The sequence below is a fragment of the Hyposmocoma kahamanoa genome, unplaced genomic scaffold (assembly GCF_003589595.1).
Source record: "Hyposmocoma kahamanoa isolate Upper Pololo Valley unplaced genomic scaffold, ASM358959v1 100021, whole genome shotgun sequence".
NCBI lineage: Eukaryota > Metazoa > Arthropoda > Insecta > Lepidoptera > Cosmopterigidae > Hyposmocoma > Hyposmocoma kahamanoa.
Genome location: NW_020653200.1, coordinates 6606316 through 6633097, shown reverse-complemented (window position 1 = coordinate 6633097; position 26782 = coordinate 6606316). Strand labels below are relative to the sequence as shown.

The 26782-nt window shown below is 35.9% G+C and overlaps 1 protein-coding gene across 2 annotated transcripts; it reads right to left on the bottom strand.

The window, feature by feature from the left end:
• Positions 1-1151: 1151 nt before the first annotated feature.
• Positions 1152-26242, bottom strand: LOC113226953 (cold shock domain-containing protein E1). Of its 2 annotated transcripts, none has more exons than XM_026459782.1 (17): positions 26108-26242; positions 25286-25765; positions 24986-25209; positions 24507-24686; positions 24174-24370; positions 23890-24097; positions 23407-23595; positions 22731-22882; positions 22524-22656; positions 22245-22433; positions 21930-22055; positions 20798-20985; positions 11923-12140; positions 11596-11772; positions 10656-10827; positions 8585-8748; positions 1152-5110 (listed from the first exon to the last, which is right to left on the bottom strand). In XM_026459782.1, the coding sequence occupies exons 2-17, from the start codon at positions 25401-25403 to the stop codon at positions 5094-5096; spliced, it is 2652 nt and encodes an 883-aa protein (XP_026315567.1). In that variant the 5' UTR covers positions 25404-25765; positions 26108-26242; the 3' UTR covers positions 1152-5093. The 2 variants fall into 2 exon arrangements, with proteins under 2 accessions (XP_026315567.1, XP_026315559.1); XM_026459774.1 differs by having other exon boundaries at positions 1153-5110; positions 8585-8751.
• Between the last annotated feature and the right edge of the window lie 540 nt (positions 26243-26782).

The window sequence follows — 26782 nt, the reverse complement described above, 5'->3', positions numbered from 1 at the left end:
TCGAGATTGATTTTTTTTGTTGAAAAATTCATCTGCTAAAATTTGAAATTAATCAATGTAAATCTTTTAAAATTTTTAAATTTGCAGTTTTTTTTTTTGTTGCAAAATATTTAAAATATGTATTTTGTATATGTCATGTCGATGTTAAAACATGTTGATTAAATTGCAAGTTTATGCCTAATATTCAAATATAAACGTTACTATTACATTTTTACCCCGCTAAATGTGTGTGTATATGATCTGACCAATGGCCAGAATAAGGTGTTCCACGTTATAGATACATGTATAGATAAATCTACAAGGAACGACATAAAGTTGTTGAAACCCCCAAATATTAATTAATTACTTTTTCGTATTCCGGATTTTCGGAAGTGGTTTTACTGCATCGTAGGACAATACTACTACTGACATAGGAGTGACGTGTGAGACACATAGTTTCAATCATTATACATAGTTTCAATAGCACTCGCACGCTCAGTGCTATTGAAACTATGTATGATGGGCACACACGCACGCAGGTACTCGCATCGCCCTCGTACGCGCTCACAGGCACTCACACACACTCGGAGTGGATAATGGTATCTATAATAATCATTGTGACTTTAATTTCGTAAATGTAAAATCGAAATGTGTATTCGAAAATTCCAAACTTACTAAAGTTTTTCAACGAAAGAAACTCCTCTCTTATTTTATTTAGATAAAAATAAATAACCGTAGATGGCACAATTCACGTTTTTACTAATTCTAAATTACTTTAAAATCAAACTTTGACCTCCTAAGTCAGTAGTTTTGTCCTATGACGCAGTAAAACCATTTTCGAAAATCCGGAATTCTAAGAAAATAATTAATTAATACTTGATAGTTTAAACAGCTCTGTGTCGCTCGTTATAGCTATATCTATACGTGTAGCTATTTATGTGGAACACTTTTTCCGACCATTGATATAACCAATAAAACCAAAACGGTGTAATTTACTTTATGTATAATTGTTACTGGCAACTGATTGACCAAGAGCTTACCCTACTTGGGTTTCGCGACTGTAACTGTGTGCACTTAAAATAGAAAATAAATAGGGTTTGTTTTCTGATTTTAGTTTAAAAAGAGGTAAAGTTTTAAAGTCATAGGCATAAGATTCTTTTACATTTTTAATTAAAAAAAGTGTTTTACTATATTTGTTTTACTTGACGCAATACTTCGCGCTTATGATTTCAGCACCCCCAAACAAGAGAGGTATTAACAACTTATACCTAAGATGACAACAAAAGCAAACCCAATAAATGCATGCAAAATAAAAATGAACTCGATTAAATAAGAGATGCATTTACATGGTTTATCATTTATTACATGTTTAGTGTATCTTATTCCACGTGTGGTATCAGCTATATTATGTTTTGGCTTGGCATGGCAACACTCGGCGGATCAGTTGCACAATACTAACTAACGGATTATGTGACACGATTCACTATTCCATAAAACTGGCGACAGTGCCAACATGCGTAAATGTAACCAAATAATACCATCTAACCTAGTTTAGAATAAGATTGCTTGTGGAGATTATTGCATACGAACTCACTATAAGGCAGACTCGGAAAGCGCGTACGGTGCGTTCTTCCGACTGCGCCTAAAGACAATGGGATCTTAGTAGAAGTCGCAACACGTAGTGTACATTGTTTTTAATAACAATTTCAAAATGTACAGGGTGTATACAAACATTTGGCATAGATAACTTCACTAGTGATTACATTCGAAGAACTAAATAAAAATAAAATCTTATGATTATTCCAAAGTTTGTAATTTTGAAAGGCTTAAATAATTTTAACATTTTTTTTGTGGTAGTTCCAGAGGTTCTTTTAAGCACTGAAATTTACACAAGTTTATTATTGCAAGTGGTTCATCAAATTCACAACTACAATAGAACTTGCAAAGTCCACGCTCAAGGAGCGCAATCATCAGATCTACGAAGTTTTTTGACAGCAGTTAGCTTACACGTACGCAGACAGAGACCGGGCATAAATGTTTAAGACTAGTATATAATAATACCTACACCCGCAGTGACTCGGGGTTAATCGTACACTACAACATCAAATATTCTGATTATATCATGTTCACTATTACTATTATATGGTTACATGAGCATATATATGATACAGCAACTAATAATTTGTTGTTTAGAACATATGCATATAACGGTTGTTCAAAATTCCTATACATCTTTGGGAATAAAACAACACCCGAACTGAATGAATGTTAACGTTACAGATTGATTACTTAAATACACACTTCACATAAAAATATTTCAATAAATAATGTGTGATTGAGTTAAATTGATTGTAAAAACATAGTTCGATTCGGATTTTGAATTACATTACGTATAATATAATCTTAATAGACACATACCTACTTCACCCTTCGCCCTGAATTTACAGCACTAGATTATGAAATATTATTGTAACTATATTACAAGACAGTTTATGAAATACATAATATATAATGAATTATTGAGATATTATTTGTGAAACAACTCCATTAGTTTTGTTATGATTATTAACAAAACTAGTGCAGTTAAGTCACAAAAACCCGGAAAGAAGAAATTGTTCTGTGTATCCGATATTTGTATTAATAATTACATATAATAAATTTTAAAAAAACACTAATCTCATAACTTTATCTTGGAAATAACATTGCAACATTACAAAAGTGTTACAAGAACAATTGATTTGTAGCCTCGACTATTTTATGTCATGTGGTGACAACTCGAATGGTACTTTTTCAACTGGACTCGCAAATGGACGCATTAGTAACATAAAATACAACACTTCCGGCGCGGTTGAAGAATCCTATCCTGACTATAAATAACCTTTTCACCCCTAAAGAATAACCTATGAAGATATCCATGAATAAACAAAAATCTAAGTGATATTACTAACTTTAATTCTTTCATAACATCAACTTGTAAATAGCAATACGCCCTGAGCCCGCCATAGAAGAGAGACACGAATGAGAAACCTCAAAATTTTCTTTATACGGAATATATTCATGATTCGCATTAAGAAAGGAGTAAAAGACAAAATAAGAAATACGGTTACATTAACCAACAGAAAAAAATGGCGAAATAAAAAGACGAACAATGATACTACAAGATTTGGTCAATATTAAAACTGTAACGCCTATAAGAATATTTGAATAGTCTCCTAGGCTAAAGTAATTAAGTAGGTTACTGTATTATGTTTAGTTAGTGCCACCTCCATCTCCCATTGATAAAGCTATGTCTGTAGTGATAATTTGAAATTGCGTCCATTAGATAGAGTCCCGTTGAAACAGAGTCCAAATATAACCGTATTAAAATTGTGGACATATGAAACTAAATCGCCTTGACGATTTGCTGCCAAGTAGTGTGTAATTACTAATAATCAGAAAATATCGATTTTCAATCATCAAGGATTATCTCTCGAGGCCAATGGCCAGATAAGAATTATAAACTGATGTATGAATTTATGTCATATTATCTTTATTTATTTATAAATACATATTTTATTAACATACACCGAAGACGCCTCAGCGAAAATACGAGATTACTTATCTGCCATTTCTAAGCAAGTATATGACAAGACAAAGAAGAAGTTTAAGACCAAAGTAACAATAGATCTAGAAGCTGTTAAACTTCGCGTTGCAATGTAACATTGGAACACGAATGCAAGGTGGCTCATCGACTTCGACGACAAAATAACTTTGCCGTCGCCGTCAGGTTAAACAACCTGATGGCGACGCCTACCTACACCACAAATTTTCACAACATAACTTTCATTAAAATAATCTAATACCAATATTATTATCGTAGAAAGTATTTTTCAGTCTTTGGTTCCATTCCATTACGTTAAATGCTTTTTTTTTCAACTACATATACAAAAGAGGCATGAGTAATTTTGTTCGATCGTAATATTAAATTGCGGTTGAGCCATCGACACGAAAATATAGCAGGCGACAGGTATCAGATGAAGCACTCGCGAGTTGACATACAGGCACGAGTTATACTAAGACTAGCACAGTCCTATGAGGACGATATTAATAAATTTCTCGATTTTTAATTTATTGCACATGAATTTTTCACAAATCACAGAATATTCCGCGTAACGAGATCTAGCAAACGAAATAACAACTGCAACCAACATACATTCGCTGGTCGCGAGCGGCAGGACACGGCTCAGCGCGGTGGTAGCACGCACACGCGAACCGAAGACACGTCATTGGAGAATACAACACCGCGGGCCGACGCACCACTCAATAACGTGACGCGACACTAATTATTAATTAAAAATATATACGAGTACACGACGACGACGTTCAATGATTAACTGTACAATTTAAACAGCCACACCTAAATATCACGAGAAAAATCTATCGACACGCTGTGGTTCGATGGTAGCAGCAATGCGTGTTATATTAAACCTATGCTCTAAAATATATATTATTTATTTACATAACCGTACTTGAATTAAATGATTTAAGGCTGTATGATTACTATGTTCCGGTATCTACTCAGTCGTATATAAAGGATCTACAATTAAACATTGGCAGTACCCCTGCATTGCGCAGCTCATCTTTTGGATCCCAGCTCGGGGATTTCTAACCATTCCTCATCTAATAATTGTCGCCGACTATTTACATTAAAAAGAACTTGGCAAACCGCAGCACATTGGGCTCCGAAATTACGGAAACGGAATTTTGAACAACGTGTCTATGCGAAAAAGAACCTCTTAAATAATGAAACTCTAAATAAAGCAACTAAACTCGGTTCAATTAACTTGATATGTTCCTCGCTCATTTATTATAAGCTAAAGTGGTGATGCACAATTGATCGGTATGATTAAAATAGCTGACAATAATTTATTTATTGTAGGTATTTGTTTCCCTAGAATTAGAAAAAAATAACAAAACAATTTTCTAAATGCTGCTAAAGAAAAGAGGATCAGTCAGTCTCTCATGAATACATGCAACAATTTTAATTCAAAAATCAAACCTTTAGGATGTTATCTACATCGCTGTTACGTGGCTGTAGTGTTCAGCTCCTTCTGTGTGCTTCGACGGCGGTCTACTCACTCGGCTAACAGATCTGGAACACAAATTAATCACAATGTCAAAACAGTCATTGAACACGAGGCAAGCAGACAATGCTACAGTATATTCAGGAGTACAAAACAGTAATAATAATAAGATACGTGTATTATGTATGTAACGCAAACAAAGTATTGTAATAGCTGTTGAAATATCTGGCTATCAGGAATCCATGGAGCAGGGTGCAAGAAATGCGTGATAAACGCGTTCAGCATGAATCAATTAATAATAACTACAACTGAACGCTCGACATACATCATACACTACAAATACGTACAGAGGAAATCAACAAATGGATGTGGTATTTCATTGTCATAAATTCGATTTACTTATTATGGTCTTGTGTACAAATATTATTATTATTATATGTATACACAAGAACAACATAACTGATGTTGACAACAAATAAATGCGAGCAAAAGTTTTTTTTATGGTAAGTGACGAAGAGTGAGAGTTGTGCGCCTGGTGGTAAGAGACAGGCCCACAGACATACAGAGTTGTTGGTGGTACTAGCACTGGAAGAATACCTCGTGGTGACAACGAAGAAATAGTGCTTGAGGAAATTGAGCAAGATTCTTCCACCTCGACGAGAGTAATAGCACGACGCACGGGAACAGGAAAATCGACTGTGCATGATATTTTAAAGAAAAATAAATTCCATCCCTACCACGTTACACGCGTGTAAACTCTCCAACCGAGAGATTACGCTTCAAGATTACGTTTTTGCCGACAAATGCTAGGTAAGATAGAGGAAGACCCGCACTTCTTTAACAAAATTCTATGGAGCGATGAATCAATCCTTAAAAGAGATGGCTATTTAAATCTACATAATCTCCATAGCTGGGAACTTCAAAACCCCCATCTTATGCGGGAAGACCGATCACAGTACCAGTTTAAAATAAATTATTGGACGGGAATATTAAATGGAAAAGTAATAGGGCCATTTGAACTTAAACTAAAAATTTTTGAAAATAAAACTTTTTTAAATTTAAGTGCCTTAGTTAGTCATACTATTTACTGCCTATCTATTAGCACAGTTAATGTAGAATAGTACGACACCAAAAAACCGAAGGAATTGATTAACTTGTAGTCGTGGTATACAAAAACGTAAAATAGGGTGAAAATAATTAAATTTAAAGAAAAAAATTATATCTTAGGTACTACATGGGATATATTTTTCTTTATTTGTTTTTTGAACGTTCATAAGCTCTACTATAAGGCATTTCAGGCTTATCCATTCTTTACCGGACACCCTGTATATCTAGATAGATGCCGCAAGTAAAGCAATTTGTATGAAAACCAACGTGCCACATTTTTTGTACCCACTACGACGTCACAAGAGCTATTTAGTGATGGAAACCTCCTTCCGCTCGCTCTAAATCGATTGATTGAACGGAATACGCGTAAACACGAGTATTCCACTCAATTAATCAATTCTAAATAGAATAATTTTGTTCAAGTATTTGTTGATTACAAGTAGTCGTAATAATAATATAGTAGAAAAATAGAATAAGATAGTTAAGTCCTTTATTTTACTTGTTTTAAAAAAATGTTGATAACTTATAAAAATTAAGACTTTAATTTGTAATCAACTGCAAATATTGAAATTATTGTCCTTCCAATAAAATAAGCTTATTACATAATATCTTTTTGTAATAGAAGATCTTATCGATTAACTTAAATAACGAATACGCACGTCAGTATATGAACTTGCGACTGCCATAATTAATTTTACTAGAAGGTTTTTTGTTGCTAATTGATCAAATTGATGAATACCAAAACAAATGAAAATGTTACTGCTGACAAAATATTGTAAAATCTTATTAATCAGAAGAGGTTTACTTAATGACGGCCTCGTGTGAAATTTTTGTGATTTGTTTATTATTTCTCGGATTTCTAACTCTGTTACTCTGCACATTTGGATAGCATCTTAGGTGGAATAAACTAAACCACCTTCGTCCTCGAAAGCAACGAACTCATACATATGACCAACTCCAGGTTTTTGAAAAGACAGCGCACTGTTTATTCTTTGCATTATTATATATTTTTTGTATTACTCATACTACATATCCGGCGATGTATGTAATTATTTGCTCAATATATCTCCGGACATTCGAGGCAACGTGCTGCAAAAATTATCGAAATTACAGATACTACCGATAATAGATACTACAAAAAGAAAAAAAAAAGAAACGTTACTAAACGTTATAACAAAAGAGTTATACAATATTTTTATAATATTGCTAAGGTCATAATAATTTCCATCTCTTTGTTTTCATAATCGATCAGAATCTCGAACAGTGTTGCCTAACATATACATCACTAAATGTTTAATTTGGTCAAAGAAATGTATAAGCGGCCGTACCACGAAACTGAATGCATTATACAAAAGTGCGTTCGTTCGATATTCATGGCGTATTAACAAAGGATCACAAATATATCGCACCAAGTAAAAGTCGCAATGTATTACAAAACATGAGACATACACCCGGTTGCATATCTGTTTTCTCGAAATTCGCACAAAACCAAAATAATTGTTTTTAATATAAATTATGCATCTTCTGATTACAAAATCACTTGCCCGTGGAAGGAAACATGCTTGTTTACCCGTTTACCCACAGTTAAGGTGCTTTTGCAGTTTATAATGGCACAATTATACATTTTTCGCGTTTTCGACTGGTGTTTATCTACTATAACGGTCGAGCGCGTTCTGAAGTGTAGCAGCGGCAAGTAAGTGAATTTCACTTACTTTGGGCACGCGAAGTACGTACACTTGCGGCGTCTATCTAGATATATGTCGTGGACATGCCTATCCATAACAGTTGCAGTGACAGTGACGGAGCTTTAGAGAAACACATGAGGGCACTGCCACTGCGCCCATCACCCTACATATCAGATATAAGCTAACAAGTCCCATGTGCCTGTAATTTCATCAGCACCCTTACCGTTCAAAAGCGGAACGCAGTAATGCTGACATTAGTGCTCGGCGGCAGAAATAGGTAAGGTGGTAGTCCAAAGTAGTACTTTGTACTCTTTCACAAGGAGTTCTACTGATACTAAGTTTAATTCTATAGTGTGTTCCAATCCAATATACCAGAAAAGTATACAAACAGATCATTGACCCGACCATAGACAGTTTAGTGATGGCCAATTGTACTGCCAACTACAAATCGATTAATTAATCGAATGAATTGATTTGTTTAAAAGATATCAAGTCGAAACCTTCAAAATATACGTGAAAGTGTTACTGATTCCATTTATTGAATGATTACTTTAGAATTTTAACCAAACCGGTTTGTTTACTTTTCTGGCATAATGGATTGGAACAGACTTTACTTACAATTTTTTTTAATGTTTAAAACAACTCCAATAAAAGCTACTCGGTTTCCTTTGCTGACAATTTAGTTCGCTGTTAGGGTAGTACAAAAAATTCGCTTTAGTCTGGACAACAATAAACATCAAATGACAGTACCAGTGAGGGGTCGACGAGGCCGAAAGCCGCGGCTTCCGTCGGGGCCGCGAGGCGGGCGAACGGTGATCACACGAGGTGCACCCGATTCTTCTAGTGACGCGGTCCGCAGCCGCGCCAGAAGCCTCTCTGGCCGCTCCCGAGTCTTTACAACAGTTGTGCTTTTGCTGCTGCAAGTTACGACGAAATATAAATACATTGTTAATAATATGTAGTTAAAACAAACCGCAAACATTATAATATTACATCTAATTTCTTAAAAGATTTTAAACAATATTGAAAAATAATTGAGGTAAAAATGGTGTAAAGGTAGTTTCATACCGACGAGGCGAGGCGTGACGAAAATAGAAATCTCGCCGGCCTATTTCCACCAAAAACTCGCGCGAGCCATCGCGATCGCGCGCGAGACCGCGCCGTGTGAGAGTAGTGACACTTTAGTGCTATTCAGTTCGATAAACACGCGGCAGTAATATGTCGTAACATATATCGTTTTCAAAAATATGAATACACAATGTAGTTGTAATGTAATCATACTAGCACCAGTTGTCACCATTTTTGTGTGTATTTTGCTAGCTAGGGCGGCAACGTCAGTTTTATTTAGTTAAACTACTCTCAAAACTTTTTTGTTGATAATAACAAGTGATCGGTACCTACGCTATGTCCAACTAATTGTCTTTTTGCTGCAGCGCAAGTGAGATAAATCTTTAGTGTTATCTACATAAATTATTGTAACTGCGGACACAATTTATTTTCTAAATTAAAGCTATTGAAAACTTGCGAACAAAACTCGACTATGTAATAAGATACTATTCCGAAAAAAATAAATCATGTTATGATTACCAATACAAAGATCGATAACACAGAAAAACTTTCGTCGGCCCGGGACTTGAAACCACGTCCATGATGCACTATAGCATTGTTCTAATCATTTGAGTCACGGGTCCAGTTACTGAGTCGTCGAAATTCTGCAATGTGTTTTTGTTATAGAGCTTTGTACTGAGTTCCGACATTCATCGCCGCTAATGACATATTGTGAGAGATTTTTGAATAACCTGATCACCGCAACCTTACGGTGCAGCACGGACGTGGGTTCAAGTCCCACAGGGTCAAGTTTTTCTGTGTGTTTGATCTTTGTATTCATAATCATAACAAAAGTAGTCGAGTTATTTCACAAATAATCTTAATAAATGAATCACGTTTCCGCTGCAGAGTATCACTAGTAATACTCTATGTAGGCATATTGCTGCCTACGCGGTTAAATATTACATCCACAAATATTTCAATTTCCGCCTCACTCATCCTGGTCTATCGAGATAATTTTCACCGAAGCACGTTCTAGGAGATAATTGAAATTTTGCCATACAAATTTCAATCCTCGTCTCGCCTTGTCGGTGGAAAACCACTATAAGGCACATAATTTTTTTCCTACAATACAATATTACATTAAATAATAACCAAAGCAATATTGTGGAAAAAAACAGAATGTGTGTCGCACTATTTTTGGGCGGGCAGCCTCAATTTATGGCGAATTGTGATAATAGTATAGTTTTTCTAAAGACGCGTGACCAAGCCTTTCTAGTTTTACGCAAACATTACTATGTATAATCGAAAATAAGAAATACGTCATTTCAAATACATATTGTGTAATAGTATGGTTTTTCTAAAGATGCGTGACCAAATCTTTCTAGTTTTCAAGAATTACATTTTCATTTGTACACATTTTAAACATTATGTACTTGAATTTTAGAATCATCCAAATGCCCATAGTTACGTTAAGGACGTGCATTAGTTGAATTGTACATAAATATATTTCTGTAATATTGGGAAGTGTTCATTAAAATTAGTGTCATAGTACCACTATAAGTGACAACCATTGTACTTGTAGTACCGAAAATGTACTTTCGTTAATTACAGTCGTTAGGCATTATTAACTTGTTTAATGAAGAAATCCTCATTTGTCAACGTTGAATAAGTTTACTAAAAATTTATAAGTTACATTGCGAGTGGGTGTATAAACAGCAAATCGCAATTTTTGTTCAGATTACTTTTAGTTTGCTTTATAATTGATACGCACCTGACTTTGACGACATTGCAGGCAGAGCTTTTCCCGTTTCTAGGGTTAGTGAGCATCACGAACTCAACCGTGTCGCCGGGCTGGAGGTCAGACGGGTTGCCGCGTACCTCAGACATGTGAAAGAAGAGACGCCGAGTTTCCTCACCCTCCAGTGACAAGAATCCAAATCCACCTATGGACAATGAATATTAAATGATTAATGAATACTTGGTACTTGGTACTTAGTGTAACGGGCTTATGAATATATATATATATATATATATATATATATATATACATATATATATATATATATATGTTTATATATATATTTACTCGCATATAAGTACTCAGATTACTCTAAACTCGCATTGAGCCAATGTTGCGGATCACAGCAATTCCATTTTGAAACTCATACTGGGAGGCAAATTTGTCAGAACAAGTACAGTACACCAGTAATTTCAGCAGTCGCGGTTATCTTCTCGAGTTTCATGCACATTTTCAGTAATCTTCAATGTTTAGTGCTTTTTTTATAGTTAATGATGCAAATGCTCAATGAACAAAATTACTAATCGTGGGAATGCAAAAGTAATCGAACTGAGAACTAGTTTCACAAACTTGTTAATTGTTCTTCTTGTATTAAATTAAGTCATGAAGTTTGTATAGGAGACAAACTTAGAAATATACAAACTTGTGTTTGACTAAAGACACCACGCAAGACTAGTTGATATTAGAGTACGCAGTGTACTTTTTCAAGGTGTACAATTCTAATCAGTTTCAGTTAGGGCTTTGCTGTTTGGGTAATGGAAACGTGCGATTAGAACTGAAGAACAAACTATTCAATACAGTAGCAAAATACAATAGCGACATTACTTTCGTATCACAATCGATAATTAACTTCATAATGTTCCCTACAAGGAATAATATGCGCTGGACTGACAAACACTAGACGTAGAGTCACCTTTAATAGCGTCTACTACAGCACGTCGCTTCTTCCGGATTGGCACAATGTTGGTTGCGCGCCCTTCCACGTCCGCTTGGAAGGTGACGGGGTCCCCGACCTGTAGAATCTCTCGCTTGCAAGCAAGACCCATGATGCCGAACTCGTACGAAGTGCCACCTTCCACTTGAATCAGACCTGTACGAGAAGAGTAAGTAGCAGTGTCAAGTATATAGGATATTTTACTGAGATTTTGCTTTATTTACGTTGCATTATGTACGTGTATAAATAAAAATAAAATAATAATGGAATAAAGAATATGATGGGTCAATAATATACCCAAAGCACCTGAATATTGTGCTTGATCCGGATTGAGGGCGCGTAGTGTGCGAGTAACAGTACCGTTGAGGGTAGGCTCAAGCGGTTTAGCGATGGAGATGGTGCCGCGCGGTAAAGCGCGAACGAATTCGGCGCTGGCGCACCCGCCGCCCGACCCGTTTACGCGTCCCAAGGAATATTCCACCTCTGTGCCCAGTTCTAATGAGTCAGCTACGCCTTCCAGATTACTGTGGAACAATATACAAAGCCAGATTATTTTCCCAAACTTTGACTTTCACTTGACATGTTATAACATTAACATTAATAACATACGTAGGCTTTCATCATACACACATCAAAAAAAGTTTGCGATCAATAGCATAAGCTCCTATAATTCTTCAAATTTAACTTTATCAAGAAAAAATCTATGCTGTATGCTTTCTTTAAATAGCAATACCCTGTTTGAAATTAAAATATAAAACTATTTTTTATTATTTATTTTAAAAAATTGAGCCATTAATCATAATGTAATAGTGATAGAAATTTCATAGAAAGAAAAAGACTGTTTAATTAAACTTAAACAACAATTTATTATTAAAAGGTGTGAATTCAATATAAAATAACTCCTCCCCTGGCTCGAATACATGCGAAGATCCTCCTGGGCATGCTGAGGATCAAGTTATCCAGCATTTCCTGGGGTAACCTATCCCATTCTTCAATAGCGGCTTCCCTGAGCTCTGGAACTGTCTGGGGACGTGGCTCACGGTTCCATACTGCTCGTTTAAGAGCATCCCACGCGTGCTCTATTGGGTTTAAGTCGGGCTAGCCGGCAGGCCAGTCTAATCGTGTGATATCGTATTCTTGAAGAGCAGCATTGACTCGTTGAGCTCGATGTGCGGGCGCATTATCATCGACCGGTACAAATTGGTGCCCATGGTTTACTCGGAATGGTCTGACGATATCATCAATAGCAACTGTTTTGTACATGTCTGCTGTCATGAAGCCCCGATACGGGATCAAAGGCGTTCTAGCTCCAATCATAATGCCACCCCAAAAGGACACCGATTTTCCGCATTGCTGAACTGTTCCAGTGGCAGTTCTTTGTCTTTCACGGTCGCCTGGTCTTCTCCAGACACGGACACGTCGGTTATCTGGATGAGTGCTGATTCGGGATTCGTCAACGAAGAGACAGTTTTGCCAAATGTTTTCGTCCTCACCTTCTTCATTTTGCCGAAGTCTAGCCCACTGCAATCTTCGTTGTTGACGTTGCCGGGAATTGAGCGGAGCTCGCCAAGACCTCCGTGCTCGTAATCCAGCCTGGTGCAAGCAATTGCGAACGGTCTGCGTGCTAACTTCAAGCCCAGAGGCGGCCCTGACTTCTGCTTTTATTTTAGTGGCGTTGATTGTTGGATCACGGGCTGCCAGCAATCTAATATAGCGCTTTTGGGCAGCTGTCAAAACAGCTGGGCGACCGCTGCGGGGTCGGTCAGCTAAATTCCCCATTCCGTGATACCTCTGCAACGTAGCCACGACACAGGATTGGGATATAGCAAGTCTGCGTGCTATTACTCTCGTCGTGTATCCTTCTTCCCTCAAAGTTACTATTCTAGCTCGTAAAACCTCTGATAATCCTCTTGGCATTTTTTCAATCACAACTTTCCGCGAAAAATATCTTGAATCGCTTATAATTGACTATATCAGATTTCTGAATGAGCGTAAGCTAGGACTGAAAGCCTTTTTATATGAAAAAACAATTGAACGGGGTCATTGTTTTATGTTCTAATTTATTTTTAAATAAAGAATCTAAAAAGAAGAAAAAATCATAATATAATCTACAGTAACAAAAAAGATTTCAGTTTTTCGAAGTGATCGCAAACTTTTTTTGATGTGTGTACGAAGATAGGTTAAGGTATTTTAAAATCGACACCTTAGAGAGTAGACGCTCTTCGCACAGCTTTGCCGTGCTATATAAATTGGTTAACTCTGTGTGGGATGCTAGTGAATTGCTAGATCGGGTTGCGATTATGGTTGGAAGATACCGCACGCAAAAACTTTTTTATGTGCCACTAGCAACGTACAACGTGTCGCATGTGCAGGAATTATAATAAGATTAGCAACGAGGTAGATATATTCCACCAATCTTTAAAATCATTAGCGTCTTCAATAGCGTCCATGACGTCTCAAAACTAGGTGCGTTCATTTTATTTTTTTTCAATTTTAATTAATGGTTTGCTCAAACTTTTTAATTTTATAATTGTGCATTTTCACTTTTAAATAGAATATTTAACTAAATCTGTTTCATTTCAATGTTGTGCACAATTGTCTTCTGTTCCAAGCTAAAGTGTTGTAGTATTAAATTAATATTAAGTATTTGTTGTACATGGTTTGTGAACTGTTATTGTGCTAGTGTTTTGTGTGTGTTAAGTAAATAAATAAACACAAGATTTTCAAGTCACAAAACTTCTATCCTTGTATATTGTATGATTAATTGAATGTAATGTAATACGCATAAAAGTATACATACATCATGTATAGACACAACTCCTGAGTTACATTGTTTAACTTAGGCGGTTAGGTCAAACAAACCCTAAACATAATTCTTTTACTTTATAATTTTTATTTCTTTTTTCAAAAACCACTGATACAAACTAACATTAAGAATAAGTATTAGAAACATGAACTTGGCAATGTAATTTTTGCTCAGATAATAAAGTCACACCCACACATACAATAATAAAATATTGGTATTGTGGATATTCCAAGGATTCGCACAAAGCGTTACGCTTCCACATTTATATGGCGAACGACTATGGAGTGGAATTCCCTGCCTGCAGACTTATTCCCTGAACGATAAAATCTTTTGCCTTTTCAAGGCTTTATCGTCACTTTCCACGAGATGAGATGGAGGTCACACACATTTAATATTTCGCATTAAAATTCAACTTCCAATATCGAAATTGTTCCTTCAATTCAAAGTCTGTAATAATGTCGCTATATGCGCGCAGGATATAACAGATAAGGAGGCTACTAACAGCAGTAGGCATAAACGCATAATACGTAAAATAAAATACGTTAATGGATTACGTTACATTACGAATTGCTATAAACGAAACCATATTACAGCTCAGGTCGTTTTAAACAATCGAATGGTGATAAGCCTTAGCTTTGCTAAAGAAAAGCTATATTCTGTGGACTACAAGCCCTCGTACTAAACAAGTGATCTTGAAATGTTTTTATTTAAGACTCTTGATTCTAGTCATGGCTCATTCATGAAAATCACCAAAAACATATTGAAATAAATACATATCAATATTTATTAATTATCGCATAGCACACTGACGTCCAAATAGCAAAATACCAAGTTATTGAAACAATCGCATCGGTAAGCAGAATAAAGTAATATCTCAATTCGCTAATGCAGACAACTACAATAATTTTAAGAAAATGTAACTAATAAACAAATAATATAAAGAGATAGCCAATTATCTCTATTTATTTATTGACGAACATACAGCTGTAGGGTTAGCGCTAGCACAATAGGGCACGACTTGCGCGAGAACGACATAGAAGCAAGAGATATTGCTATTATCTAAGTGTAGTCAAGCATTGATCGTACTATCGATTAGTGTTGGGGATGTTGGGTCACGAGCAATGTCCAAATAAAATATTTATCACAACAAGAAAATATTTTAACAACATACTAATCGTCTTTTGGTAAACAAAGACAGAGCTTTCGGAACCACTGACTTAAACCATTAATATGGTAGTAGTTAGAAATTTTCATTTTTTTCTTCTTTTAATTTATTTTCTGCATGTTCATGAGTTGATTGAAGCAGCAGAATAAATTATGAGTCAAATACCCTGTTTACTAATTGTTTCGTTCTAGAGATGTAGACTGATTATTGGAATTTTCAAAAATATTTCTAAATCATTTATAAAGACTTTAAAGGAATGAAAAATTCAATACTTTAAGAATCTAAATTAATAAAAACAACTATGTTAAAGCGGGCCATTTAGCTCATAGAACATTGCAAACTTGAGGTACAAACAGTGCTCAATTTAAATTGGTAAGGGTTTAATTGATAGATATTCCTAGATCCTATATTTATGTTATTTGCATATCTCAGAAATGTATCCCTTAAGAATAAAAATATACATCCGAAACCAAAATGAAACGTATTTATAAGGCAAGTGCAAGCGGGCAAATTGATAAGGACAGACCAAGGCGACCTTACCATTACCAAATTGAGAACATTCTGAAGAAAGGTCAGGTCAAATGTACCCTTAACTGACGAACTTGTTTGAAAGCATCGATGTATACTGATGAGGCGAAGATGTGTGTCTGTCTACGGCTTGAAGTATAGATATGAAGACTAGCAAACTCCTTCATCTCCTTTTCCGAAAGTTTTATCGCACACAACGACGTTGCGTTAACAATGAATTACCACTAGTATGCAAATTCTCAATGCAATGCACAAAATGTGTGTGTGATATTTTAATGGGTACTTAGACCTTTTTAATATAACACGTAACAAATTTAACCAACTAAAACAATCTACAATTTTTTTTATACTCGTTTTGAGTTCAAAAGAAAAAAGAAAATACGAAAACATATTTTTTAATGGGAATTGTTACATTTTAAAACAATCACATTTTTTTACTGTGATGAGATCGATAAACGATTACCGACATTCTTTGACCGCTGTTATCTACACCATCCTTGGAAATATACACAGTAAGTAATCGATTTCTTGGATTCAGCTTCATATGAATATTTTACTTGCTAGCACTTTTTTGTCATGAAGATGAATTTTATTGAGTCAGACCTAAATAAAAATTTAACAAGCTTACTTCAGCAAGATTAATAACTGAAGCAATATTTCAAGTCGGTACTCTGAGTTTGCACCAAGTGCGATAACCGCTAATCTTATCATTATCGTAAAGTTAGTAATTTTTCCCTGATCTGCATAAGGTAATATTGTGGTGGCATCTATTTTAGTAAAAATTGAACCACTTGAACCAGTTCCGTGCCTCAACGAATAGGTAGTATAGCTACTTCAAAAAACACTAAAGATTTTCTCGCATTCTGTCTGATACGAGACAAATTAAATTCAATCTACCCACCCACAAAAATACAAGTTGTCCATCGTCCTTTTACGTCGTTATACAGGGTGTCCAGTAAGTAGCACGACAAACTGCGTGGAGTGATAGCCTAGTTCGAGGCCTACCTAAACAACATAAAGTATGTTCCGCAAAAATCAGTGGTTCTCAAGTTATGTAGTATTTAGTATAATTTAAAAAAATCTCTAACCTGCATCAGATTTTCATTTTAATTTACATAAAAAACTAATTTAGGGATTTTTTTTCCAGCTGTAATTATTTTTGAATAGTGGTTCAACATAATAGTAAATGATAGGTTCCTAAGAAAAGCCGCAAAAAATATTAAAAAGGTCGTCAAACTTTTTTTCCCAGTTTTTTATTTCTTGACCTTTTATGTTAACCTAAAGTGGTGTAAAGAAAATGTATGGGTCTGTTTTATTTAACCTTTTTAAAAACATGTCTGTTTATTGCTGATTTAAAAAAAAAAAACACTTGTGGATTCTCATTACAAAAAACCAAAAAATGCTACTTTTATACAAAGTCAGAAAGAAAGTGAACTTTCGACTTAATGTGTAAAACCTTTCAGTTATGTTTTTGTTAGCATATTGATACTCAATATTTATTGCCGGTGTGAAAAAAAGCAGTATAAGGTACAGGTACGGTACATTACTAAAATAAAACAAAAAATACAGTTAATATTTTTAATAAAAAAAAATTACAGCAAATGTTCGAATTGCCTGCCTCTAGCTCGAATACATAATCGACAACGTCTTAAAAATTGCGTTCGAAGCCTTCTTAGATTCATTTGCGTGATTTCGCGCGAAGCTGCGTTTTTCTGGCTCGCAGTTCTTCATCATTTCTTATTGGTTTGGCATAAATTTTATCTTTTAAACAACCCCAATAAAAGAAATCTAAGGGATTGAGGTCAGGTGACCTTGGTGGCCATAATATTGGTCCAAGTCTTCCGATCCATCTTCCTGGAAAGACTGCATTCAAATGGTTTCTTACTTCTACTGCATAATGTGCCGGACAGCCGTCATTTTGCAACCACATCTTCTGGCGTATGTCCTCATTAACATCGGCAAGCAGCGGGGGCAAAGTTTCTCTAAGAAATTCTAAATATCTTGCCCCATTTAAAACTTGCGGCAGTTCCACGGGTCCTATGATTTCCCCCTTGAAAATCACCGTCCATAAATTGATTTTAAATTGGTACTGGGACCGATCTTCTCTGGCTTCATGTGGGTTTGCCAGTTGCCAGTTGTGCAAGTTGTGCATATTAAAAAATCCATCTTTTCGACACGCCGATTCGTCGGTCCAAAGTATTTTGTTGAAGAACAATGGATCTTCTTGATGCATTTGAAGCATGCGACGACAAAAAATCATTCTTTGTTCGTAATCTCCGTCCATTAGCGTTTGCACACGTTGAATATGAAACGGGTAGTATCCATGTCTTTGAAGCACAGAATGAACCGTAGACTTAGGCATACCCGTGCGCAGTGAAATTCCCCGCACCGAAGTAGATGGATCGTCTTGTCGTTCTTGAAGAATGATGTCCTCGTCGGCAACTTGGGGCCGTCCACCGCCGCCTCGCTGACCAGGCAGTCTTCCTTGCGTGTAGGCGTTATGGATTCGCGTAAACATTTCATGATGTGGATGTCTTCGGTCAGGGTATCGTTCCTGATAAAGGCGCGCTGCAGCACGGGAGATTTGGCCCGCTTCCCCGTAAATAACGTGCATTTCAGCGTACTCTCTTTGAGTGTAAGGTTCATAAACGCGGCGATTAGCTGCCATGTTCAACAACAACAACAACAGCACAGTGTTTTCGGCAGTTGAAGATTTCACAAAAAATCCAAATAGCTAAGTGCAGTCCGTAGTCCAAAAGCTTGCCAAGTTGTCGCAGGGTAATCACAAACACATTAAAGTCCAAATCGAAAGGCAGAAACAAGAGTCCGGTGTAAATAAATAATAGGTCGGTCGGTAGGAGTCAAAAAGTACTTGGCGATGAAAAAGTTGTGCGTGTGCGCGTGATGACTAACGGCAACGTACTAGATCGGCCTGTCCAAACTGGTTCGGCAGGTAGATAGGTCGCTTGTGGGGTGGGGCAAGCCGTTCACTATTGTTTCTTTCCCATCCACAGGGAGTGAGAGAGAAATGGCACTATGGCAAACGTGTTTTAGATGCAGTCGAATTGCTGGGCTAGTGTTATTACGGTGTTTTAGAAAAGTAACGATATTCTTGATTTCTAGAAAATTTTTACTCATTGGTTAAAAATATTTTTATTTTATTTTATGGGAATGGGAATCCATAAGTGTTGTACTTTTTTGAAATCAGCAATGAACAGACATGTTTTAAAAAAGGTTAAATAAAACAGCCCCATACATTTTTTTTACACCACTGTAGGTTAACATAAAAGGTCAAGAAATAAAAAATTAAGGAAAAAAAGTTTGACGACCTTTTTAATATTTTTTGCGGCTTATCTTAGGAACCTAACATTTACTATTATGTTGAACCAATATTCAAGAATAATTACAGCTGAAAAAAAATCCTTAAATTAGTTTTTTATGTAAATTAAAATTAAAATCTGATGCAGGGTAGGGATTTTTTTAAATTATACTAAATACTACATAACTTGAGAACCACTGATTTTTGCGGAATATACTTTATGTTGTCTAGGTAGGCCTTGACCTAGGCTATCACCCCACGCAGTTTGTCGTGCTACTTACTGGACACCCTGTATGTGTGCGTTCAGTGATTAAAAAAAACACCTAAACGTTTATTTATTAATTACTCTCATCTCAAAGAACGTGCTCTTTTGATTAAAATTATTTTGACATTAACTGTACACACGGAATCTCGATTGATTTTGTTGGAAGCAGCCAGCAAAAATTTCGATTTAACTCTAACAACTCTTAATTTAATACATCGGTACCAGCGTATAAATACGGCGTGGCTCCTTAAGATTTATATATTCTTTATGTGATTTCATTTATAAAATACAGAAAAAATTATACAGTGCTTATATTTTCTCAATGTCTTTCGGCAAACATCGGGTTTCCGAATGCACACGAATATTAATTTCCATGCCCATTAGTCATTAAATTTAAAATGCATAATAATTTAAATTTTGACCGACATACTGTATTGTTGTTTTATTTTGATATCCGTGTGAACTTCACAGACCTGTAAAACTATTTTTAATTTTAAAAAGTTAAAAGTAAAAGTTGTTGACATGGAGTAAAGTTAAGTAGTTGTAGTAGTGGAGTAAGTTAACAAAAATACGTAGAATTAAAAATGAATATCTTTCCGGTTATCAATAATTTCAATTCTGGAAGCGTCCAGTCCGCATCAAAGGCAAAGGGCAACTGAATAAAACCCGACGACAACCTACGAACACGACGTTTACCGAGGATATACCATTATAATAATACTAAAGTATCTGATGTTTTGTTTCAAGTGTTTAAGATTAATAGTTATTCAAAGTTAATAGTTAACTGTCTCCGTGGCCGAATGTTATCATGCTGGACTGCCACGCAAGAGGTCTCGGGTTCGATTCCCGAGCCGGGAGAAACATTTGTATGGCCCTACTTTTACTACTCTAGTCAAAAAAGTTACATTTGTGGTTGCCTACGAGCGTGTTCATGGCACCGGCGTCACAGGGTCTTCCAAGTGCGGTGCTATGAGTGTGTACGTTATTATTATTAATGATAGCTTTACGACGATGGCATGTTAAATTTTTAATAATTCCAATTTGTTTATTTCTAGAATGTCTATAAAACGCCCAACCAATGATAAGCTAGAGACGTACCTGAAGTGAAAGAAGACTTCTTTGTTGTGGTCAGAAGTCTCAATGAAACCGAAGCCATCCTTGAGAGCCGCAATGAAGCCTTGCATTACAGGGCGGGTGTTGCTGCCGCCGCCATTGCTCGAGCTGCCGTTTGTAAGGCTGTGTTGTATCTGCACCGACATCGCTACCAGCTCCTTAGTTCTCTTTACCTGCATATTTGCAACTCACATTAATAAACTCCTTGACGCACGCTACACGACCTATATACTTTTTATACATGTTATGCGATTACTCCGGCATTTGTCAACATATTTTGATGATACTTTTTTGTTGGAAAGAGGGGTAGTACCTAGTATTGGTCCCATTTAAATTTGAAAGAAAATATTCCTCCACTAATGGTGGCAAACTAGGAGATGAATCCGGTTTCGCGCACTTTCCCTTAACCGATTGCTATAAAACTTGACAAATTGATGTAATTCCAACAAAAAAGCCGATAAGCAAACTTTGGAGATCAGTGTTTTTTCCGACACAAAAAGAAAGTAAATCAAGAGTAAATAATGTAAATTAAAACCAAATGATAATTAGAATAATTACAAATTTTATGTCGTGGTGTTATATTTTACAAATTAACATTAGTACCTGTGAAGTAAATATTGACATGCATGTTGAGAGAAAATACATCGAACCAGCATTTCTTTTTATAGTATATCCGATGTTACGCTCTGTACAAACTTACCACAGATAAAGCTACAATCAGGTCGGCGTCACCTGTAATTAATTACTTTAAATATAAAGAAACCAATAACACTGTCCAAACAAAAGCTAAAAAACAATAATCCTTTGCCTTTTGGTAAGCACAACGAAAATGTAAATAAATGATTTCGTTTTGACCGTCATATTGTTTAAAAACAGATCTCTTTATCAATATATACTTTTTTTTAACGTCATTAAACAACGTAAACAATGATATCTGTGGCAAACGAGTAGAAACCGTAACACCGAAAAGAGCAGCGGCGTGCTCCAGTATTTTTTCTCAATGCTTATACAATTTCAAAGGAAAGCAGATGCAACGTCTATAAAGATTGCTGTTAGACACAAATAGAAAATTTGCTATTATATTTATTTATAAGGAATAGAATAGAAACACACACACCTGGTAAATGTCAAAGGTGACTTTATCTCCGACGCGGGGAAGCAGTTTGGTCTCACACTTTTTGGCAGCGAATGGCAGAGTTTTCTTAGTACCATTGATTTGGCAGGTAATTAAGCCGTTGGAATCCTGTTTAACGCAAGGACTGCTTGCTAAACATCATGTGGTGTAATCGTACTAAGGCTAACATTACTACAATTTTCTTTAATAAATCAACTGTCACAGATGAATTATTCAATTTCTATGTCCAATCACATAATCTTATTTAAGTCAAAGTGGATAAGCACATAATAACTGTAAGTTCAGAAGTAAACGTACTGTGGGTTCAGGGCGCGTCGGGCTGGAGCTAGAATATCGCTGAGCTTCCTTGGCAACAACACCGCGCACACCGCGCTCGATCTGAGTCTCGAATTTCACTGTGCCCGGCGGCAGGTGCTTGATGCGGATGGCCGACTGCCGCGTGTTCATATTGGAAAACGTCGACACTGGGTCCACAGTGAATTCCACCTGAGTAACATACACAAACGTTTATTGTGCGCTCCCCAATTTATCCCGAACTCTCAGTCGAGACGCAAATATCACATAAGTTTAATATACCTCATCTCCAACACTCAGCTCACGACCAAGACGAAGAACTTCAGCGAAATGAAAGAACATAGTTTGTTCCCTTTCGACGCAGCGAATAAACCCGAAGCCCTCACGAAGAGAACACACCACGCCCTGTTCCCTCCTGCGCGACATAAATTACGAATTGAAATTCTTGCACAAATTTAAAGAAACGCACAATGTAAGCTCAATTCGGACCTTTCTCCAGAGACATTGAATGACTCATCGAGGAGAGATATGTTGGTAGCGCGCTTCAACTGGTCGCGCCTGTCCGTAGCAACCTGAAACTGCACCCAATCTCCGTGGCGCAGCGTGAATTCGCCGCACTGATCTTTATCTCCAAAAGGCACCTGCATCATCAAAGAACATATTCTATTATGTGCATTACAGAAAAGTTTATAACAACATCAACAACAATTGCTACAACTTATAAAGTACACCCATTGACATTTCAATAAATTTAAAACAACAATGATCAGTTAAAGTAGCATTTTAGGAGTCATGCAGTGTAACTGCTAGTGGCAGAAGTGTTTATTGACAATCAAAAAATTATTTCAATTAGTGTTTAATCAATAATTTTCGTCGACTTTACATGACCCTCCATCCGCCGTAACTGTTCAATATGATACATTAAGCCTTTTTTATTAAACTAAAAAATATCACACCCAATAGCTTTAGAAAAACTAAAAAGGCTAAATGTAAAAATAGAACAATGGTAATATATACAACAACAAAGACCCTACGTGTCTAATGATTCCAACTCCTTCTGGTCGCCACTAAGCATGAAAGAAAGATAAACAATTTACTAGAACAGTAAAAGTCCCAATTTACAAGACAAGAATATGGTGTTAAGTTAGAATGCTTGGTGTCTCACCTCAACCTCGGAGTGATCAGCTGCGCGGTATCTAATCCTGCCGGGCAAAGGGTCGTTCTGCGGTGCGCGTGTCATGCTTCCGCGCTCAAGCGGCTTGAGCACTTGTCCGCGCATCGTTTCAGGACTCACATCCTCGAAGACAACGGACCCAGACGGTAACTTAGTAATATGACATGCCACTTCCTTACCCTTAAAAATGAAACAAATATTACTTTTCTGTTGACACAAATCACAAAAACAATTCAAACAAAACATTTTCAAAACGCAAGTGTGAAGTAAATAGTAGTAGTATATCAACACAATGACACAACACAAATTTTAGGTTCTTTATCCTGCAGCATTGTTGTAATTTTTCAACAATATGCTTACTGAAAATTAACTGTTTATCCATGTAGTATCCATGTCTTGAAAAGTAAATTAAAACTTTACTTAATAACTACAAGTACAATCTTTGCAAACATAAGAAGTGAAAAACAAACTCACATTCCTAGTCTGGATAATAAATTCAACATCGTCGCCTAACCATAGTTCTTCTTTAGTCTTGGCTTCAGTATAGTGGAAAAATATCTCCTTAACCACATCTGCTCGTTCAATAAACCCAAAGTTTTCCTTCATAGAACACACAACACCATGATATTTGACTGGGTGGGCAGGATTCTCAAAACGAATATGACAAGCACCCAAAGTGCCTCTGCAAATAATTTTAAATAAATATAAATGGCCTGAAATATCACAAATAAATAAAATTTTAAATTTCATAAACTAACCTTTGATTAGTAGCTATCTGAAAACTAACCGCATCACCAGTTCGCAAAGTCACATTACCCTCAACATCGTCTTTTGTATAGGGCAAGAAGAAGCATTCTCCCCTGTTTTCATAGGAAATCCTCCCTGTGTTATCTCCTGAACCTTCTCCTTTTACCTCAGTTGTGACAGTCCCAGTCACCCTGGCTTCACTCAAAACCTTTGTTTAAACAAAATCATCAATGTGTAATAAAAAAAAGATTTAGTATGAATACATAGTAACCATGTTAGTAAAACACACACTTGTGAACTGGATCAATCAAGACTTTAATATAAATAAAGTATAGAATAATTACCACTTCTGGTGCAATCTTTGTGACTGTAGAGGCAATGGGTTTACCAGTGCGGCGATCATAAGTCATTTCAAATTCTACAGGATCACCAATTTTGAGATGTTCAATGTTACCACTGAACTGACTGAAGTGGAAAAACAGACGAGCTTGTCTCTCACAACATTGGATAAAGCCATAGGAGTGCTGAAACAATACAATATACATTTCAAATTAAAAGTTTCAAACCATACCTACCCACCTCTCACAAAAAATATCCAACAAATATTCGATAGCTTACATAAAAATAAAAGCTGTCATACAAATAAAAAGCATCAAAATCAGTTCAATATACATACATACTCCCTATAGCAATACTACACAACCCCTTAAAAACTTATAATAATAAATACCACCTTTGTTCCATTGTGGGGAACACAATTATATGCAACACTGAACAAATCAGTTGCATATAACAACTAGCTAGGTTCAGCATATAAACATACCAGTAATTTTTCAATAATGCCCGTCTCTCTAATAGGTGGGTGATTTGTAGAGTCATATTGAGATGAATTGTTAGTTGATCCCGAAGAGTACACTCCAACGGAGTCCCCCATGGGGCATCCATCCAAGTTGTAGTTGCCAAGGTTGAATCGATGCCCACCACTTGTCTTCCCCATATTATTGTAGTTATCTCTTGGAGAGCTAGGGTACTCACTGCTGTAAGTACCTTCAAATAGAAAAATAACCTCAATTATAAACAATCACAAATATGCATAACTTAGTTAGTTTAAGTAGGTACTCACCATTACGATACGCCTGTTTGGCCTGCATGTTCGAGTGCTGGATATCTAGAATGTCCTGCAAGGGTGACGAGTGTGAATCTGGCGGCTGGAACATTTTCCACTGAGGATTGCTGGACATTATTCCTTGATTGTGAACCTTGTATATAGGTCGAAAATCTTCAGTATTATGTATGTACCAATATATCACAGAAAATCGTGTGGTGTTAAAAGTTTTTATAAAGAAGTTACAAATTTCAAAATCAAATCACATTTTCTTATTTGTGTTCTCAAAAACACCATTGAGTCCTTAGCGTAAAAATCACAATTTAAACACCAAAATCTCTGTTTCAAAGTAAAACTACTTATGATTACGTTATATTCTATCCTCAGATGTCTTCAATGCTTGCTGAATCGGAGCTCTGTGGTGCATCGGCTTGGTTGAAGGTAATCGTGTAATTCTGTTACTATCTATGTAGGTATACCTTTACCGATATTCACAAGCTGCAATAGACACTCGGATTAGATAAAAGTACCTACATTACAATGAGCTCAAACGAATGCCTAAACAATCACTATTACGTTGATTTGCAATAAAGACTCGCGATGCGTTCTACATTTTATTATTGCTATCTAGGTAGGTATCGGCCGCCCGATCAGACCGACGATCTGCACAAATTATAACGCTCGACGACAAGCCCGACTTTTCCCGTTCGGCTACCACCAATAAGGCAAACAGCATATCACAATCAAAACTACACACTGGTTACCAATTTTATGACGACGCTAAACAAATAAATAAATTGAATTATGCAGATACAAAACCATAAAATTATCAAATCTCACCACGACACAGCATAGCACTGACGACATACCGCCATATTGAACATGAACGTCAACATAATCACGACTTTGATCCGGCCATACAAATAATATTTGGTAGGAAATCGTAAATCTGAAATGTTCATGTAAACATGGAGAAAATATTGTCCAGTTACCTATTCAAGATATTAATGTGGAATTTTAAATTTTGTCTTATTTTTTTGTCTAAACGCGGAAAACAATCATAAAGATTTGATTTTTCTTCTATTATAAAGCACTCAAAAAATGAAAGTGGCCATTGCAGCTTGTTGACATGAAGTAAGGTGACAGAGTTTTTGAGTTGAAACAACAAAGAAAACCATATATTATGTTCATGTTCATTTCAAAAGAGATGTATTTTACAAATACAAATTATTTAAATGAAGTGTTTGGGTTTTGTCATTTTAAAAAGGTAGCACTATCATTTATCTTTTTTTAAATAGTAACACTATCATTTTTTTTTAATGCAAAGGCAAAGGAATTCAATCATCATACAGCTTGGATTGAGAGTATTTTTCTGTAATAAATTATGTTTTATTCAAAGAAGATTATGTTTTATTACAAATTTACAATAAGTCTACGATTGCGCTTCTTACAAAATAAAATAATTTGTTTTATTTCAAAGGCTAGGATTGAAAGGAATTTTAAATATGTATTGAA

Bases quoted from the DNA above. Each gene is read 5' to 3' on its own strand.
- LOC113226953 (XM_026459774.1), bottom strand. From the start codon at position 25,403: ATGTCCAGCAATCCTCAGTGGAAAATGTTCCAGCCGCCAGATTCACAC. The intron at 22,056-22,244 runs GTACGTTTACTT...TGCGTTAAACAG, and splicing joins CGACGCGCCCTGAACCCACA to GATTCCAACGGCTTAATTAC. The intron at 20,986-21,929 runs GTGTGTGTGTTT...GCAAATATGCAG, and splicing joins TCACCTTTGACATTTACCAG to GTAAAGAGAACTAAGGAGCT.